Consider the following 18,793-nt stretch of genomic DNA (forward strand, 5'->3'; position numbering starts at 1 on the left):
TACTTATAGATTTACAGCTTAGTTAGTTATTCATTTTGCAGGATGATATTCGAAGGGAAGCTCAAACAATGAGTTTGATCAGTCATCCTAATGTGGTCAAAGCTTACTGTTCTTTTGTAGTCGACCGAAGTTTGTGGGTTGTCATGCCATACATGGCAGGCGGTTCATGCTTGCATATAATGAAAGCTGCATATCCTGATGGTTTTGAAGAACCAATTATTGCTTCCTTTTTGAAAGAGACCTTGAAGGCCTTAGAGTATCTTCATCATCATGGACATATTCACCGAGATGTCAAGGTTTGGAGCTGCGTTTGTTTGGTACACTTTTTTGCAATTCTCATAACAATGTGATTGCTTAGTTTATCTATGTGATGTCAATCTCTTGTACAGAAAATTTCCAATTTATATCTGTATGAGCAAGTTAATTTCTTTGATGCAGTCTGAGTGCTGTCCCTGTTGAACAGTTTCCTGTAAAAGGAGATGAAATTTGTCTGCTTCCTCAGCATATTGGTCTCTGCTTTGCGTTATACTAATTAGAACACTTTTTTCTGTTTAACATATTTTATCTTGTCAAGGATAGCAGTCATTTAAGATTGGAGATTATGTGGATGTAACTGCTGATATCGGATTTGCAGTATGCATGTTTCTTCCACAGCTTAACGATTGCATAGGGTAATCACCCTTTTAGTTCTAGTTGTAGCCAGTGGGGAAAAGTAGCATGAACAAGCAATCAGTGGCTCATAGATGCTGTTATTGAGTAGTTCTCTATAACAAAGATAGTTATAATTGAATAGATATATTCTACAGCAATCATTGCCATTCTGTATAGTCCATTTGGGATCCTTATGTGGGTGTGAATAGTAGTCCGATGGTAGTGGATGGTTAATTCAGACGAGCTTAATGGCGTATGAGCCACACCTCCATTGTTTTAACTAAGGCTAGTTTACTTTGTTGTAAATTACCATGTGTTGTTTAGTTTATGGATGAAAATCATGAGGTAAATTTTACCCCCTCTGCCACTCTTAAAGAAATAAACCTAAGAGGAGCAGGATCATACTTGAACCAAGATTAGAATGTATTGTATATGGTGTGCTTGCACTCAGAATTACAAGTGTTTGGTGTGATAGTTAACTAGTTGTAGTGTAAATATGACATGTTTAAGCTCTGGATTGTATAATTCTGCTAGGGTGTCTGGAACTTGGGTCCTTCGTTTATTTAGCTGTTTAGTTGATATGATTGAATTGATCGTAGAAAGGGCTTCTTCTATTTGGTAAGTACGTTCTAGTCTATGAACATAGAGAGCTAGAGGCCATTTCCTTGCAGTCTGTCCCTAGACCACAACAATGTGGGTGATGACTAAGATGAGAGCTATGAGATACACATAAAGACAAAAAGGTTTGTCACAGGCATGTAGAAATTACATGGCACAATGGTTTGAATTTGAGCAATGAGTAGAGAACACATAACAAATATGAGAAGAATAGAGACTACTTTAATTTCAAATGAATTGATACAAAGATGGCTCTATCCACCTGTGGGCTTCCAATGTGAAGCTTAGATGGCGATCTAGACAGATGATAGGCAAAAAGCTTAGGGTAGTTGGAAGAACTCTGATTGGGTGAAAGATAGATTAACGATGACTTTAGAGGGGTTTTTTTTTTATAGCTCGAGAAGGTAGTCTGGTCGACAAGTCCGACCATATTATGAACCTTCCCTAGTCAGTGAGGGAATATTTACTTTACCGTCGCGCTGGGGGTGTTGCCCCTAGACTCTCATCAGGGGGGCCACTTCCGCGACCCCTAAACCTCACAATAGGGATCTCTTATAACTCTCACACCCCACAACTTGATGATTTGTGCCTCGAGTTGCTACTAGCATAACTACTCTATCTAACTCAAAGGCTAGATCGACAAACTTCACCTTTTTGCCATCCGGTCACATAGACCTAATCTGACATACAAGTCAAGACCCACCCAATGTTTGTGCTTACACATGGCTTTGCCTCATAATGGGGGCCTTACAACTTATAGCACCATGGATCATTGGTGGCACCTTACGAGGGTAGGGCATTGAGCATATCTAACAAAGCAAGTAGGATTACCTTAGATTGTCATAAAATTATACTTTGAGTTGTTCTGAGGCTTCACATGGTATTGCAAAGTGTTGTGATGAGTGCGCAATGAAGTGCGAGACAGAAATGGAGCAGGAGCAGTGCTGAGAGTGAGATTGAGAGAATTCCAAGACGAGTGTATTGGTTGAGTGATGGTACACAAAGAATGAAATGTATTTATATGTAAGGGTATAAATAAGGACGTGTTCACATTCGTAAGTTTATACACATGGAGATTAAAAAGACTTGACATTTAAAGGGACTTTACACCTAACAACCTTCCACTTAAAGGCTTGTAGTGGTACCTTTAAGCTAGCCAACTCCCACTAATTGGATGCAATGCTCATCCTGAGCCTTTGCAAGACTCTTAGTGAGAACATTTGCAGGATTATCTTGGGATTTAACCTTAGTCAGTGTGACAAGACCATCATCCAAGACCTGTTGAATGAAGTGGTATTGAACATCTATGTGCATTAAACATGGCATTCTTAGCCAGACATACGGCACTCTGGCTATCACAACCAAGCATTGGAGTACGTGAAGAAAAACCAAAATCCTTGACCAAACGACCAATCCAAATAGCTTCCTTAGAAGCTTCTGTGACTGAAATATATTCAGCCTATGTAGTACTCAGTGCTACAAATTTTTGCAACCTTGAACACTGAGAAATAGCCTCACCAGTCAAAGTAAAGACATACCCACTGATAGATTTTCTAGTGTCAAGATCTCTGGCCATGTCCAAATCACAGAATCCTTGTAACTTTTGTGTACCCTTTCCATAGCATATATACTTTTTCCATGTACCTTTTAAGTATCTAAAAATACATTTCACTGCTTTGCAATGTGGCTTGCTAGGGTTAGACATGAATTTACTAACAACTCTCATTGCATGAGCAATGTTAGGATGAGTTGCAACCATGGCATACATCAAAGAACCACAAGCTGATACATAAGATATGCACTTCATAGCAGTAGCAACTGCATCATCTTTTGGGTAATCAGCTTTGCTAAGCTTTGTATGTGGCGGTAAAGGCACACCAAGAGGCTTAGTATCAGCCATACTAAATCTGTCAAGTACTTTACTGATGTACTTGTCCTGTGAGAGAGAAACAACAAGTGTTGCCCTCTATCTCTTTTAACGTGCATACCCAAAATGTGTTCAGTTGCTCCCAAATCTTTCATTGAGAAGGATGAATTCAGCTACCTTTTAAGAGCATTTAAAGTACTCTTATGCTTTCTTGCAATCAGCATGTCATCCACATATAAGACCAACACAATAAAGCTTCCATCATCAGCCTTTTTAGTGTATAAGTAGTGATCTGCATGACTATGTTTAAATCCATGGCTGATCATAAAAGTATCAAACTTTTTATACCACTGTCTAGGGGCTTGTTTCAACCCATATAAGCTGCTTTTCACCTTACAAACTAAATGCTCTTTCCTTGGAATAGCAAAACGTGCGGGCTGTTTCATGTACAGCTCTTCATCCAGGTCACCATGAAGAAAAATAGTCTTCACATCCATCTAACTCTAAATCCAAGGATGCAATGAGAGCAAACAAGATATAGAGCATAGCCATCTTCACCATGGGTGAAAAAACCTCTTGGAAGTCTATGCCTTCCTTCTATGTATTGCCCTTAGCAACCAAACATGCCTTGTACTTGGGCTTCCCATTAATACATTTCCCCTTGTGAACCCATTTATTAGGAATAGCCTATGCCTTCCTTCTGTGTATTGCCCTTAGCAACCAAACATGCCTTGTACTTGGGCTTCCCATCAATACATTTCTCCTTGTGAACCCATTTATTAGGAATAGCTTTTCTATCCTTGGGCAAAGATACAAGCTCCCATGTGTTATTCGCATACGGAGACTTCATCTCTTCCTACATAGCAAGCTCCCACTTTTTCTTGTTTTCGCATGACTGTGCCTCTCTAAATGTTAAAGGCTCACCTTCATCAGTCAATAAAATGCAATCCAAAGATGACTGAAATCTCTGTGGTGGCTGCTTTGTGACACGTGTAGACCTTCTTACCCAACGATTTGTATTGTTAGGCAATGGATGTACATCCTTAGGTATGTGCACACCATCACATGGTGGTTGATTGTCAGCATTTTCCTGCTACTATAACCTGTTTTCAGCATGTTCTTCTTGTTGTCCTATTCCATCTTGTGCATCTATTTGTTGTTCATTATCTTTTGGCTGTAGCACAATAGGTTACTGCTCATTTTCAGCATAAAAGGGAACAGAATCTTCAGCTAATGGTTACTGAATGGTTGGTTGCTCATGCTGAAATTTGATATTCTTGTTGTCAAGGTCACTATGAGTAGCATTTTTCAGCAACTTTGCCTCATTAAACACTACGTCTCGGCTACGTACTATCTTCCTGTCTTGAAGAAAACCAAACTCTATAACCCCTCTCTCCCTCATCTCCATATCCCATGAAGATGCCCTTGATAGAATTCATATCTAGTTTAGTCCTTTAATTTATAAGAACATGCACAAAGGTATCACAACCAAAGATATGCAAATGGTCATATGAAGCAAGTTTGCTAGACTAAACCTCTTCAGGAACGCCATTTTTCAATGCACTATTGGGAGAGCAATTGCATACATGAACTATAGATTTAAGAGCCTCTCCCCAGAACTGTTACAGGAGATTAGCTGTGGATAGTATGCATCTGACTCTCTCACAAAGTGTGCAAGTATATATTTCAGCTACACCATTTGACGTAGGACTCTTAACTTCCTCTTAATGCTATGCATCTCATAAAACTTTTTAAACTCATTAGAAACATACTCTCCCCCATTATCTGTTCTTATGGCTTTTAACTTAAGCCCTCTCTGTATAGTAACAAGGGCATGAAACCTTTTAAAAGCATCCAACACTTTCTTTTTGCTCTTTAACATATATACCCACGACTTTCTACTAAAATCATCAATGCAAGTAACAAAGTACCGTGCATCTCCATGTGAATTAATAGGCATAGTGTACACATTAGAGTATATTAAGTCAAGAGCATTGGACTTTTTAACGGCACAAGAGTAATAAGGAGACTTCACATGTTTTCCATATATGCAATCATTACAAAAGTTGAGACCAGAGCCTGTTACATCAAATCTCCCGAAAGAGGAGAGAATCAAAAGGCCTTTCCGGCTCATATGGTCAAGTCTTTTATGCCAAAGTTCCATCTAATGAATGAACTTCAGCCATAGCCAAAAACTTGCTTTTACAATGCAAATAATACAAAGTCCTCTTTTTGCTGCCTTTAACAATCAGTATAGAGCCCTAGTGGACCTTTCAAGATCCACCATCAAAGGTGGTAAAATATCCTCTTGCATCAAGCTACCCAACTGACAAGAGACTTTTCTTTATGCCACGTACATATCTGACATCTTGCAAAATCAGCTCTTGGTCATTTTCAAGGGCCAAGTGGATAGTATCTACACCCTCTATTTCACATGCATAATTGTTGCCCAAGTAAACCTTTCCTAGGCAACTTGCAGTGTATTCAAAAAATGACTCCAAAGAGGGAGTAACATGAAAAGAGGCACAATTGTTCACTATCCATGATTGGACATGATGAGCTGAAAGTAAGGTATCAATCACCTCCTTTTTGGTGATGTGTATATCACCTCCTGTTGCCATAACATCTACATCATTACATGAGACTACAACAAGTATCTCTCAAGTGTCAGAGAGCTCTTCAATGACCACACTAGATGTAACATTTGCCTTTGCAACTTCTTTTGAGGGAGAGCTGTCATTATCTTTCTTTTTCTTTCCTTGATATTTCTTTCTTTCTTGCTCTTTCTTGTAGTACCGACAATCGGGCTTTTTATGCCCTTTATACCCACATTTATATCAAGTAACATCCTGTTGTTTGCCCTTGCTTTTCCTCCTTCTTTTGCCTTTATTTCTTGCATTACCCCTCTTTTTTGACCTGCCTCTAAGATGATAGGCTGAACCACTGCTTTCTCATTGGACTTTCTTCTGATCTTCTCATTGAGAATAGAGTTCCTAACACCATCAAAGGTTAAAGTAGGGTTGTTGCTTAGTGAAACAACCAAAGACTCCTAGCTATCAGGCAAAATCATCAACAAGAAAATAGCCTTCAATTTATCATTGAAGGGTTGCAACCTAGAGTCTTGCAATTGACTCAAAATCCCTGCGAAAGCACTCAAATGCTCTGATGCTAGCTTAGACTCATCCAACTCCATGCTTACAAGCTTGCGTATATGCACTTGATTTATTGGAGTTGTATTTTCATAAGTGTTCATTAACTTTTTCCGTATGGTATAAACCGTATCAAGACGCTTAATGTTTGTAAGTATATCATTAGATACAACCATTTTAGTGTATGCAATGGCCTTCTTGTTGAGTCTAGCCCAATCCTCATTTGTCATAGCTGCAGGCTTGATTTCCAAGAGAGCATCATCATAGTCCTTGAGAAACAAAATGCCTTGTATCCTGTCCTTCCTCAAGTCAAAGCCAGTGCCGTCAAGCCTCTTGATTTCAAGAAGTGATTTTGTGTCACTGTTGCTAGAAGCATTAGTGGCCATTATTCAGCAAAGTGCCAAGTATCCAATGGTGTATTTTATGATAGTAAATATTAGGCTGAATATTCAGCTAATTTCAGCCCAAAATTTCAGGAGATAAGAGCAAGATTTGATCCAAGTTCATGTACAGTAGTAGAAGGAATGGCTTTCAACAATATAACTGAGATTTAAGTATTAAATCCATGCATACACCACTACAAAGTGACTCCCACTTCAACATATCACCAAAAATACATTTGCAACAATCGCACATCTGCAAATGATCACTAAGACTGCTGCACCATGAATATTCAGCAATATATCAACTCTATGGGAGCTGCCAAACATGTATACTGCATACATATGTGCCCAAAAGCACTTTTGATGCACAGAAACACCAGAATTCTCTGCGATTTCTTCATAATCTCACAAGTGGGAGATAATGAGCTCGAATTTCACTGCCTACAGCACCAAGATTGCTTCAACAATGTCCCCAATGTGCATTTCACACATCAGTTTTGGCAAAATTCACAAAATTCAGAAAAACGCCAAAATTTCATTGACCAATTTGGCCCAATTGCATTAAAATGTGTTCTTGAGAGCATAAAACAAGTAAATTTTGCAAAATTCTGCAAAATTTTGCAAAAGCCCCAAATTTCTCGGGTCCAAAAAGTGCACTAATGTTAGTAAATTTAGCTCAGCTGAGCAAAATTTCATTGATACTTAAAAACCCCAAAATTTTCAAGGCCAATGTACACAATTTCTGTGATTTTTGGGTCCAATGGGCATAAATATGCACAAATCTGGGAGTTGTGTTTATGCGTGTGAATCCCTGTTAATGAGAAAGGGAATAGTCTTCAGGAAATAATGTAAAAAAAATGATGAAAAAGAAGCTGATGAAGCGTGGCACCCGTTGACTTGCCTCATGCCTGCTGGCCTGTTGCGCCACATCAGATCTGTGCTGTCCCCCACTGACCTGCCGCATCAAGCTTGAGCTGTTGTTTGACCTGTTGCTGCGCAGCTGCCCGACCTGTCACCTGCCGTCGTAGCTGCCCAACCTATCACCTGCCATCACAGCTGGTCTCTGTGTGTGCCTGTTGAGTTATGACAGCTGCTGACTGCCTACGCCTGACCAGTTTGGTCAAAACGACAGCTGGCCTGCTGCCGAATGACTGACTGAAAGGCGAACAGTCTGATCCCTCCTTTACTCATGCAGAATTGACTCACAGTGTCCTTGGGAAGTGCGCACACTCTTGCCACAGCTCTGATACTAGTTTATCATGATGAGTGCGCAATGAAGTGCGAGACAGAAATGGAGCACGAGTAGTGCTGAGAGTGAGAGTGAGAGAATCCCAAGATGAGTGTACCAGTTGAGTGATGGTACACAAAGAATGAAATGTATTTATATGTTAGGGTATAAATAAGGGTGTGTTGACACCCGCAAGTTTATACACACGGAGATTAAAGGGACTTTACACTTGGAGGGACTTTACACCCAACACAAAGTGAAGCATAGTTTCTAAAGTTTGTTTTACCTTTTCTTTGTTGTGATTGGACTAAGCTTTCCTCTGCTGAAACACCAAAAAGCAGAGTTGGAAAACTGAGGTTGATGAACCTGTGCCTGAGTCTAGATATACCAAGAAACATGCTTGAAATGAATGTGAAGCAGAAAAGAAAAAGCTCAAACCCTTCTGGAGTTTCGAACCTAAGCGCTTGAAGCTCAGTAATCAGATATAAAGTTCCGAAATTTTGGGATAACAAAAATATTACTTTGTCTCCTTTTCATCAATTTTAATTTCAGGCATTCAAGCAAAACAGTAATATGTGTCTAAAATCTGTTGTTCTGTTGTATGCTTATCTGCTAGTAAGCTGTTTGGTGGTTGTGTTTGACATCTCACATTTACACTTTTTTCTTGGTGCCTGGTATTCATCTAGCAGAAATGATATTCAAGCTAAATTTTGTCTAAAAGTGAAAGCAAGATAGTTCCTTGTATAAAAGCATATTTTTGGTTTAGTGTGTATGCTTCTTGTGCTGTGAGATTGTCAATCCTCAGAAATCATCTTTGTAGGCATCATAATCAAACTGGTTATGAAGTCTATGATCTAAGGTATCTGTACTTCGACTGAAAGGTGTTTGCTTACATGGTTAGAAATGTCTCAATGCAAAAACGTTTTCAGACCATGACTCAAGTGTTTGGTAGATGTTTGGGTTATGTCTTCTTTCTGTTGCTGATTCTTAAACTCTTCTCTATTTTGTAGTTCCATGTAAAACTGGGGTTTATAGGATGGCATGATCATAATTTCATTTTTAGAAAAAGAACTAATAAGTTATTTTTCAGGCAGGGAATATTCTTGTTGATGGAAATGGTGCTGTGAAACTTGGGGACTTTGGTGTTTCTGCTTGCATGTTTGATACTGGTGACAGACAACGATCAAGGAACACTTTCGTTGGAACCCCATGCTGGTGCTTTACTTGTTCCAACTTTTACATGATATTGCCTTGTTTATTTGGAATGTAATTAGCTTTGCTCTAATAGTTGAAATGAGTATGATTGTGAAATGGCTTTGGAGCTTGGATTTTGGAATGCAAAAAGTTGTATTCAGCAATCAAACATGCACAAGGTTTCTGCCATCATATTTCATATTAAGTGATGGCTCCATGGGCTTTTTCATTTTCGTGTATAGGGAGTTTTAAGTGCTGGCTCCCAGGGCTTTTATGTTTTCCGTGTATAGGAGTTCGTCTTTTTGTTCATTCTTCAACACGCCTGAATATTTGCAATTTAGTTAGACATCTTGGTTATTGTCCCAATTGCCTGTGACATTTAACACGCTACAATGAGTGTGATGGAGGATTATGATGGCAAGACGAACATGATACAGGTTGTCATTGGTGACTTATGCGGAGGTAATGGGCAATTTAGGTGGATGTCATGGTTGGCAATGATGAGAAAACGGATTTGCCTGCCCACTTGACCCTTAATGTGTTGGTTGGCAGGGCACCCATTGACCGTAAGCCTCTTCTAAAAGGGAGACCTGCTAATGGAACACATAAGTTGAGTTCAAGTTCCTTTGCACTTGACTCTCTTTTGAAGCCCAAGTCTTTATGAGCAGAGTGACTGCTCATAAAGACTTTAAACAAATTGTACACACTAATTGAATGATTATGGGTCTCTTCCAGAAATCTCTTTATGTTCCTGTACCAATTTTTTTTGTGGGTGTGTTTGTATATACATCCATTAGATGGAACAATCTAGAAGGTGCACACGCTTAAGGCGATAGGATAACTTTGAAGTGCAAGGTAGTATATGTGGTTTGAAGTGCTTTGTAAAAGTGGGCTAGCTGAAGACTCAGTGTCATGACTGATGAGAAAATTAGAGTCACTTTTGAGAAAATCTTTTGTTGCTTCTTTGATGTAAATACTTTACTACAATTGCTATGTGGCGTGATGCATTTGTTTTATGCATCGTCGAAAATGGTTGGAGTGTATTAGTGGGATGGTGAGGTTGGAGACACGAGTCCTTGGGGCAGTGCACTAAACTGATGCTTGTGATTTTGTGGGTAAGATCATTGGGAGAGAGAGGATGAGGCTTGTATGTGCAATTTATGCCTTAAAAGTGCCTTGAAGATATGGAAATGAGGGTGTTGACCTAGATCCAAAGACAATTGCTCATAGAACGGGGATACAATTGATTGTGGGTAGTACTAAAGCAGAGTTTGGACCTCACTTTTAAAGGTTTCTTACAAACGAGAAATATGGAAGATATTGGAGAGGAGGTGCTTGCGAGAGACATAGTATTAGTATTGTTTTGACATAAGCTTTGTAGGGGGTTAGTTGGCTGCTCAAACAAAAGCCTAAGATATAATCACGAACTACTTGGTAAAAGCTATCCTTCAGTTATTTAATGTGAGAGAGGACAGGATCAAAGCTTAGCACAAAAAACCAGTTGACAGTGTGAGAGTGAAGCATGACACCCAATGCAATAGAATAAAAGAGTGTAAACTAAAAGTACAGGGTACAACCCTTAAACCATAGGGTTGAAGGGGGTGTTCACACCCGAATACGGTAAGTGCCTGTAAGTGTGTGTCATAAGCACATACGAAGTAATACCATATGTTTGGGGGGAAAAACCTCTCCTACCGAGAGTAAAAAGTGCCCCAGTGTCCTACTGATTACCTACACTCCTATGTGAGCATAGGCGTAAGTGAGGCGTGAGTGAAATACCCAACAAACCCCCCTGGAGTGAAGAGTGATCATAATCACTAGCCCAATCAGAATCATTGTAAGCATGTAACTGCAGTGGTCCCCCCTTGGCGTAAAGCAATCCAAGAGATCTAGTACCGTGCAAGTAATGAAAGACACGCTTAATAGCTTGCCAATGTGACATGCGTGGCTAATGCATATATCTGCTCAGGGTTGAAACTGCAAACTATATGTCTGGCCAAGTGTTGCATAAGTAAATAAGACATCCAAGTGCTGGAGCATATGTGTGTATATCAAACAAATCACTGTCATCATGTAATGATAGCTTAAGTCCGGTGTATAGACTGGCTTGCAATCTTGTAAGCCAAATCTCTCGAGAAGTTTACCAGTGTATCTTGACTGTGACAACCCAATACCTCTAGCATCATGTATGAACTGAATTGCCCAAGTAATAATTCAAAGACCCCAAGTCTGACATGTCAAAAGTTTGCTGCAAATTTTGTTTAAATGCTGAAATCTGACCAGTATGTGTCCCTGTAAGCAAGAGATCATCAACATATAGACAAATGATTAGTATGGATCCCCCCTCTTTACATACGTAAAGTGTAGACTCAGATGAGCTGTTTATGAACCCTTGGCTAAGCAAAAAAGCATCTATCTTTGCATACCGAGCTCTAGGAGCTTGTTTCAAGCCATATAAAGGTTTTTTCAGCTTGCAAACCAAGTGTTCAGAGCCCTTAATTGCAAAACCAATGGGCTGTTGTACATATACTTTCTCATGAAGTTCCCCATGTACAAATGCAGTTTTAATATCCAACTGATGCACAATCCATCCATAATGAGCAGCCAAAGCAACCATAGACTTGGTGGTCGTCATGCGGGAAGTAGGAGCAAATGTCTCCTCATAGTCAATGCCTTTCTTCTGTGTATAGCCTTTGGCTACAAGCCTTGCCTTGTATTTGTCAATGGATCCATCTGCATTCTGTTTCAGCTTGTAGATCCATTTTGTTCCAATGGCTTTCTTCCCAAATGGCAAAGACACCAAATCCCATGCTTGATTCTTAGTGATAGAATCCAATTCAGCTTTCATTGCTGCCATCCAATGCACACTTTGTTGTGTATCCTCAAAACATTTAGGCTCCTCATCATCAAGGGTGCTTGCTGCCATAACGAACTCCATGGTATGTGCAGTATCATGCATACGAGCTTGCCTTCTAGAACGACCAGCCATGGGTGCATCCAGATGACTATCTTTCATAGTCTGTAAATACCATCTAGGCATTTGTTTTGCCTCCTGACTGTGCATAAGCTCTTGTTGAATTTTAGTTTCATCACTTTGCTGTCAGATCAGCCAATGGTTGATTTTTTGCATTTTCCAAAGAAGCAGCTGGCTGAACATTGAGTTCACTTTACTGAAACTCTAGCTGAATCACCAAATGTAATGGGCAGCAGCCCTTCAAATACATCACGGGCAGCCTGATATGTGTCTAAACCAGCCAAGGACAATTCTGATTTTTCATCAAATAGTACATCCCTACTGACAAACAACTTTTTAGAAACAGGATCATAGAGTCTGTAGCCTTTGCTGTCACTGCTATATCCCACAAGAATGCATTTAACAGCCTTGTTATCAAACTTTTTTCTGAGTACCTTTGGAATATGTGCATATGCAAGGCACCCAAAGGTACGAAAGAGTCCAAGAGAAGGTTTTTGGCTATTCCAAGCCTCAAAAGGTGTAATTTTCTTCAAAGCTTCGGTGGGGCATCTGTTTAAAACATGGCAAGCACACATGATTGCTTCCATCCAAAAACTGTGAGGCAAGCTCTTTGCCTTTAGTATACATCTGGCCATCTCCATGATTGACCGATTCTTCCTCTCTGCAACCCCATTCTGCTGTGGAGTATAAGTAGTAGTGTACTGATGGACAATGCCCTTCTGCTTTAAAAAGAAATTCGGCATAGAGGACATGTATTCCCCCCCTCAATCTAAACGGAGAGTCTTAATTTTACAACTAGACTAGTTTTCAACAAGTGCAATAAAAGCTAAGAATGCATCATACACTTTTGACTTTTTGACCAAAGAGTAGACCCAACAAAATCAAGTAAAGTCATCAATAAAAGTCGCAAAATAGTAACATCCTCCCAATGACTTTGTCTGCACAGGCCCACATACATCTCAATGCACTAACTGCGATTTGGTTGTTGCTCTAAAAGCAACATCATGGGGAAACGAAAAACGATGCATTTTCCCTAAAATACATCCTTTGCACAAGTGCTCAGGAGGTCTCTCTAGTAGAGGTAATCCATCTAGCATCTGCGTACGCTGCAAGAGCTTCAAGCTGCCAAAGTTCACATGCTCCATTCTAGCATGCCATAACTCTACTTGTATAATAGCAAGAGTTAGAGTGGATGTCAAATACGCTGATTGACATTCTTGACTCCTTTTCCTTGGCAACGTGCTTTCTGCACTCAATGATGTAGTGGCATGGCTTCTTGCAATAATGGCATTTGCCCTTTTTGACTTGCGTGCCCGCTTGTTTTTTATCTGCGTGTGATGTGCCAGAAGTCCCAGAACTCTGCGGAGCATTCTTTACTTGGCTACCTTTGCCCTTCTGTCTAGCCATAAAAGCCTGCTCAGAGGCTATAGCATCCACACCACTATTTCTTCTTGTTTGCTCCTCCTCTAGAAGCAAATTGACTAACTGAAGAAAAGTGATTGGCTGTGCGGCAATCCTCATGGTGAGTTTTAAGGCCGTATGAAAAGCCAAGTATGAAGGAGGTAATGAGTTTAAAGTGGTAGATATCATCTATGCATCCGAATAGTACTCATCAACATTCATGAGTTGCTCTCGCAAGTCTTGAATTTTGTTCAAGTGATCCTAAATAGAATCACCTTCATCCATTTTCAATGTTTCTAGCTCTTTCTTTAAGAAAGAGATGTGAGTCTCATTCTTGCCTGCAAACATCTGCTCCAAAGTTAGCCAAGCTTCTCGTGAAGAAGCTGTTGAACGAATGTGGGGGATGATTAATCGCTGAATTGCCAATGCAATCAGCGACAAAGCTTGTGCATCCCGTGTATCCCATGCTTTTTGAGCTGCTATTCTTTGGGGAAATGGCTGAAGTGGAGTAGGCTGAGGTGCCCGCTGTGCACGTCCTCTTGGAGAAAGAGTAGCTGGAGCCACAACTCCAGGTTGAGCTTCTTCTCCACTGACATAATCCCAAAGATTTTTGGCCACAAGTACATTCTTCATCATGAAGGACCAAAGTGGATAGTTATTTCCATCCAATCTGTCCTCTTTGGATACATAGGTGAAGACATCTTCTCCCTAATTTGCCATGATTATCAATTACCAAGAAAAAACAAAAGAGCAATGTTGAAGCAGGACCACACTGGAAATCTGAAAATTTTCAGAAATTGCAGGAAATAACTTTCTGCAATTAGTATATAGAGGTGCACTCTATTAAAACTGTCTTTAATGCACGCAATTCAATGTGCAGTTAGTGTTCAGCAACATTGTACCAGCAAAATCCCCAAAATTTCCTGTCTTAAATTTGTTCAAAACAGTCTTTTTGTGACTGTAACTGCAGTGCATATGCCAATGTCTTTAGAAAACATGAAAGCCCCAAATTTTTTGATGAATGTGTCCAAGAAATTTGCATCCAAAGTGTCCCAGACATGTTTCTGAATGCTGTGCCTGTTGGGTAGGAACCCCTTGCTTTTAGAAATTTATGATGGAATTAAAATTAAAAAAAAAACCTGAAAAATTACGGGTTGACTGGCTGTAGGTGTCAGGTGGATCGACTGGCGCTTTAGACGGGCTGTCTGCGATGACTGATGTGGCGAGGCAGTTTGTTAGGCGGCCGTCTCAAGCAGGTGTCAGGTGGCATGACTGACGGACGGAGTGTGCAGCAGCTGGTGGGATATCGGGCAAGCGGACGAAGATACCATAAGTCTCGGGGGAGGAAATCTCTCCTACCGAGAGTAAAAAGTGCCCTTGTGTCCTACTGAACACCGACACTCCTATGTGAGCGTAGGCGTAAGTGAGATGTGAGTGAAATACCCAACATTTAACTCAACTTGCTTTTCTTTGAAATTAGAAGATGGCTAGTGGGTAATATGTATTATCATAGGTTATAGCGGTCACATATATGACTTGATTAGACATGTGGTACATATATGACTTGATTAGGCATGTGGTTGGGACTCAAGCTTATCAGGGTTATACATATACTCAAAAAGTATCATTGCTTTATACTAGGAGAGAAATTTGCCCAAGGAAGTTTGTCCAAAGTTTTTAGTTTGTGTATGTCTTTTACAAGTCTCAAATTGGGATTTTGATTCCATTTTTCTATTGTACTTTGGAAGAGATGTGATTTGATACCCATATTGGAGGGGTCATTTAAATTTAAGGTGTTCAACTTTGTGACATGTGGGTGGACATCAAGATGTTAGGATTGTAGACTATCTACTAAAAGCTCTTTAGGGGCTTTTAAAGACAAATATCCATGCTTACTTCCCTCAACAAAATGGAGTAGTGGAACAAAGAATGGATCACTAATGGAGATGTCTCGATACATGTCAAAGAGACTTTGCCCAATTCTTTTTGGCTCAATGCTATTCTTTGTGCCACTTATTTTTTGAATAAGTTTTCCACAAGAGCTTTATGCATCGTTACTCCTTATGAGGCATGGATTGGCTCCAAGCCCTCTATCTCTCGTACGAGGACATTTGGTTTATTGGCATATGTTCATGTGCATTGGTGCTTATGGCATGCAAGAAAGAATCCTTATGCTATTAGGATGCTTTTTTCAGACGATCAATAGACGGTGACAATGTAGGTAGAACATGATTTTACCTATCCAAATGACACTTAGGAGCTATCCAACTTGCCTCCAAGCAAGTGCGTAGTAGATACCAAATGGGTTTTCAAAATTATAAGAAAGTTAGATGGTTCCATCGTCAGGTACAAAGTTGCCAAAGGCTATGTCTAGCAACAAGGAATTGACTTTGAGGAGACCTTTGCCCTTACCTCTTGCAATACTACATGAGAAGTATTATTGCCCCTGCTGCCCATTCTCATTGGGAGGTACATTAATTGTACATCAAGATTTTATTTCTCCATGGCTATCTCACATAGTAACATTGGACATGTATTGGGGGATTGGGACGAGAACGGGAATGGGGATAGGAATTTGCATTCCTTGTTACAATGAGAGGGGGCTCTAACATGGGGACATCCGGACATGAGTGAGATGGTAGAGGGACAAGATGAGACTGGGAGGAGATGTTAGAAAATGGCCACCGCATGTTACTAAGCTATCTCACTAAAGAGGTTTATATTTCTTAACCTCTAGGATTTGAGGCTAGAGACTCCAAACACAAAGTTTGTCGTCTCAAGAAGGCTTTGTATAATATAAGAAAGCTCCATGCGCTTGGTAATTATTTTTTTGAGAAAAAAATAATAATTGAATTAATTTTCAGAATTAGTATTCTGAAAATTTAATTTAATTGGGTTGAAAAATTGCTGAAAAATTCAATTAGAAGGGTGCCACATGGCAAAACCTTTCCATGCAAGAGGGCAAAGGGCTGTTAGAGGCTGGTGGAACTTCATTTCAGCATTGTGGAAGTTAGGAGAGGAGGAGAGAGAGCTGTTGCTGTATTTTTCCAGCCACTGGTGATCAGCCCAGCCATTGGAGATCGTGAAAGAGCGGCCTTGAGCTGATTAGGAGGCCATTGGAGTTAGGTGACAGCCCTTGTAGGCTATCTATAGGCAGATGCCAGCCATTTTGGGGCCCACAAGGGCAAGGGATTGCATTGGGTTCTTGTTGATGATGGGCTGCAGTCAACTAGCCATTCGCAGCCAATTTTGTGATGAAACTTTGAAATTTCTCTCTCTCTATTGTTTCAGCCAATCCATAGCTTTCCTCAAGAGATCTCAACCAAATTCAGTGCTAGGAGGGTGGAATTGAAGAATTTATGTTGCTAATTCTAATTTTTAGCAAAAATTAGGGTTTTGCAGCCACCCTAGGAAGAGTGCTCAGAATTCAAGGCCTAGTACTTAAAATTTAGCAGTTGAAATTTGGGGATTTCAGGGAATTTCAAGATGTCAGCTAGCCAATATTAAGTTGGGGGCAGAATTTGTCTTCCAAGGAGCAAATTGAAGGGCAATACCCAAGCAAACCAAGGGGCAAGCTCATTTGAAGACTTGCTGGTTGCTATGGACAGCAAGATGCATTGAAGATGAAAGGAGATTAGGCTGAATCTTTGTGTACTTCAACTTTTAGCTATATAAGTCAAAGAAATACAGCAAGGGGCATCAATTTTAGGGCCAACAAGGTGTTCACTATCCAAAATTAAGTGGTAAAGTGCGTATTTCCAGATTCGTGTATTTTATTGCTTCTTGTAATTAGTGCTTAATCAGGTTATTTATCACCATTGTCAAGAATGAAGGCTGGTTTCACTCGCGTTTTACTCTTTGGGTAGTTGGATGCTTGTGTTTTGATTAGCATTGTGTCCTTGATTCTATTTTGAGAAGTTTGATGACTTTCATTTGTGCATATTATTTGCTCTTCATTTTATGGAGCATCGAGGGGTTTCTAGAAATATGGTACTCATTAATTTTCTCTAGAAATTATCCGATATGGCATCTGTAAGCAACCCTCTTGGCTCTCTTACTGAGCTCATTCTCAAGTCTGCTTGTGCATTTATACATAAGAAACCCTCTTTGCTCTCTTAGTGAGCTCATTCTGAACTTTGAAGTCTTCCTTGTGCGTTTATGTGCATTCAATTATTGATCAAGTTTATACATGAGCCTTTGTATCATCGTCTGCTCTTACTTTATTGGAGATGAAGAGGGACTATTAAATTATTGAGATATTCATACATTATGCACATTGATGGTTCTTTGAATCATTTTCTTCTCTATTGAGCATCAAGAAGGGGTGTTAAAGTATTAACAATGTGTACATTACTCATTGAAGGGCTTTAGATTGGGCTTCTCTAGGGAGGTATTGGTAGGGAGGCCTCTCTTTTTTTGCATGAATGAAGACTCTCAATCTTGTGCATTTTGATTGGAGTTGTGTGGTATAGGCGTATAACAAGCTTGCGTCATGTGTGTGTGCTTAAGCACACAATTAAGGCCACCACCCAAACACACTGCACCTACATGCAAGTGTGTTCTTTTGGCTCACCATCATTCTTGTAAACACCTTGTGGGTGGGCTTTGAATTCATTGGTAACAATTAAATTAAAATGGATGGATTTGATTGGCGAACTATAGTATTTGCTTATTTTCGAGATTTAACAAGTTGAGAAAACAGAAAGAATGAACAATTATCTAGAAGATCATAGCTACGAAGGAATGTATTTTTACTCAATCCCAAGTCCCTTGGGGAGTAGCTTAGCTACAATCAAGTTGAGATTGAGTCGTAGTTCTCACTAGAGAATGATGGAGTGTAGGAATAATGATGGAGAGGTTTGGGGCCAATTTTGGGCTATCTTGAATTGCTGTTATACATGGGTTTACAACCAACAAAATTGATGTGGAATAATGGGAAACAAGCTCTTTTTATAGAAGAAAGGGGAAAGTTAATATAAAAAGAAAAATGGAGTAGCACATGACAAGTATCTAGCCACATGTTGTGAGGTGTGACAAGTGATGGACAGACACATGTGGGATGGAACTGGCTGACAAAACATGGTTAATAGAGGACCCATCAACTACAAGAGGATAGAGGCTGCCAACCTTGGCACCTCGAGCAAGCACAAGTTTTCCACGTGTGATCTTCCAGGTAAAATTCCCAAATGATACATGAAACCCAGCATCATCAAGCTACCCTGCAGACATAAGACTGCGTGTAAGCATAGGTACATGACGTACATCTTGTAACAGAAAAGTACTGCCACTAGAGAACTACAGTCGTACATCCCCAATGCCAACAATAGC

The 18,793-nt window shown here is 39.9% G+C and overlaps 1 protein-coding gene across 6 annotated transcripts in view; it reads left to right on the plus strand.

Annotated features, from left to right (window-relative positions):
- Positions 1 to 18,793, plus strand: part of LOC148017328 (uncharacterized) — a 111,005-nt gene that overhangs the window by 36,390 nt on the left and 55,822 nt on the right. For 4 of the 6 annotated variants that reach the window (XM_087663446.1, XM_087663450.1, XM_087663447.1 and 1 more), the window contains exons 2-3: positions 42 to 317; positions 8,987 to 9,111. In XM_087663446.1, the coding sequence (XP_087519572.1) occupies positions 42 to 317; positions 8,987 to 9,111 (401 nt within the window). The remainder of the gene's footprint in view (positions 1 to 41; positions 318 to 8,986; positions 9,112 to 18,793) is intronic. The other 2 variants (XM_087663448.1, XM_087663449.1) reach the window with 1 other exon arrangement.

This window comes from Lygodium microphyllum, chromosome 22, assembly GCF_053477565.2.
Source record: "Lygodium microphyllum isolate KBCC chromosome 22, Lygodium_microphyllum_v1.1.10, whole genome shotgun sequence".
NCBI classification, from domain to species: domain Eukaryota; kingdom Viridiplantae; phylum Streptophyta; class Polypodiopsida; order Schizaeales; family Lygodiaceae; genus Lygodium; species Lygodium microphyllum.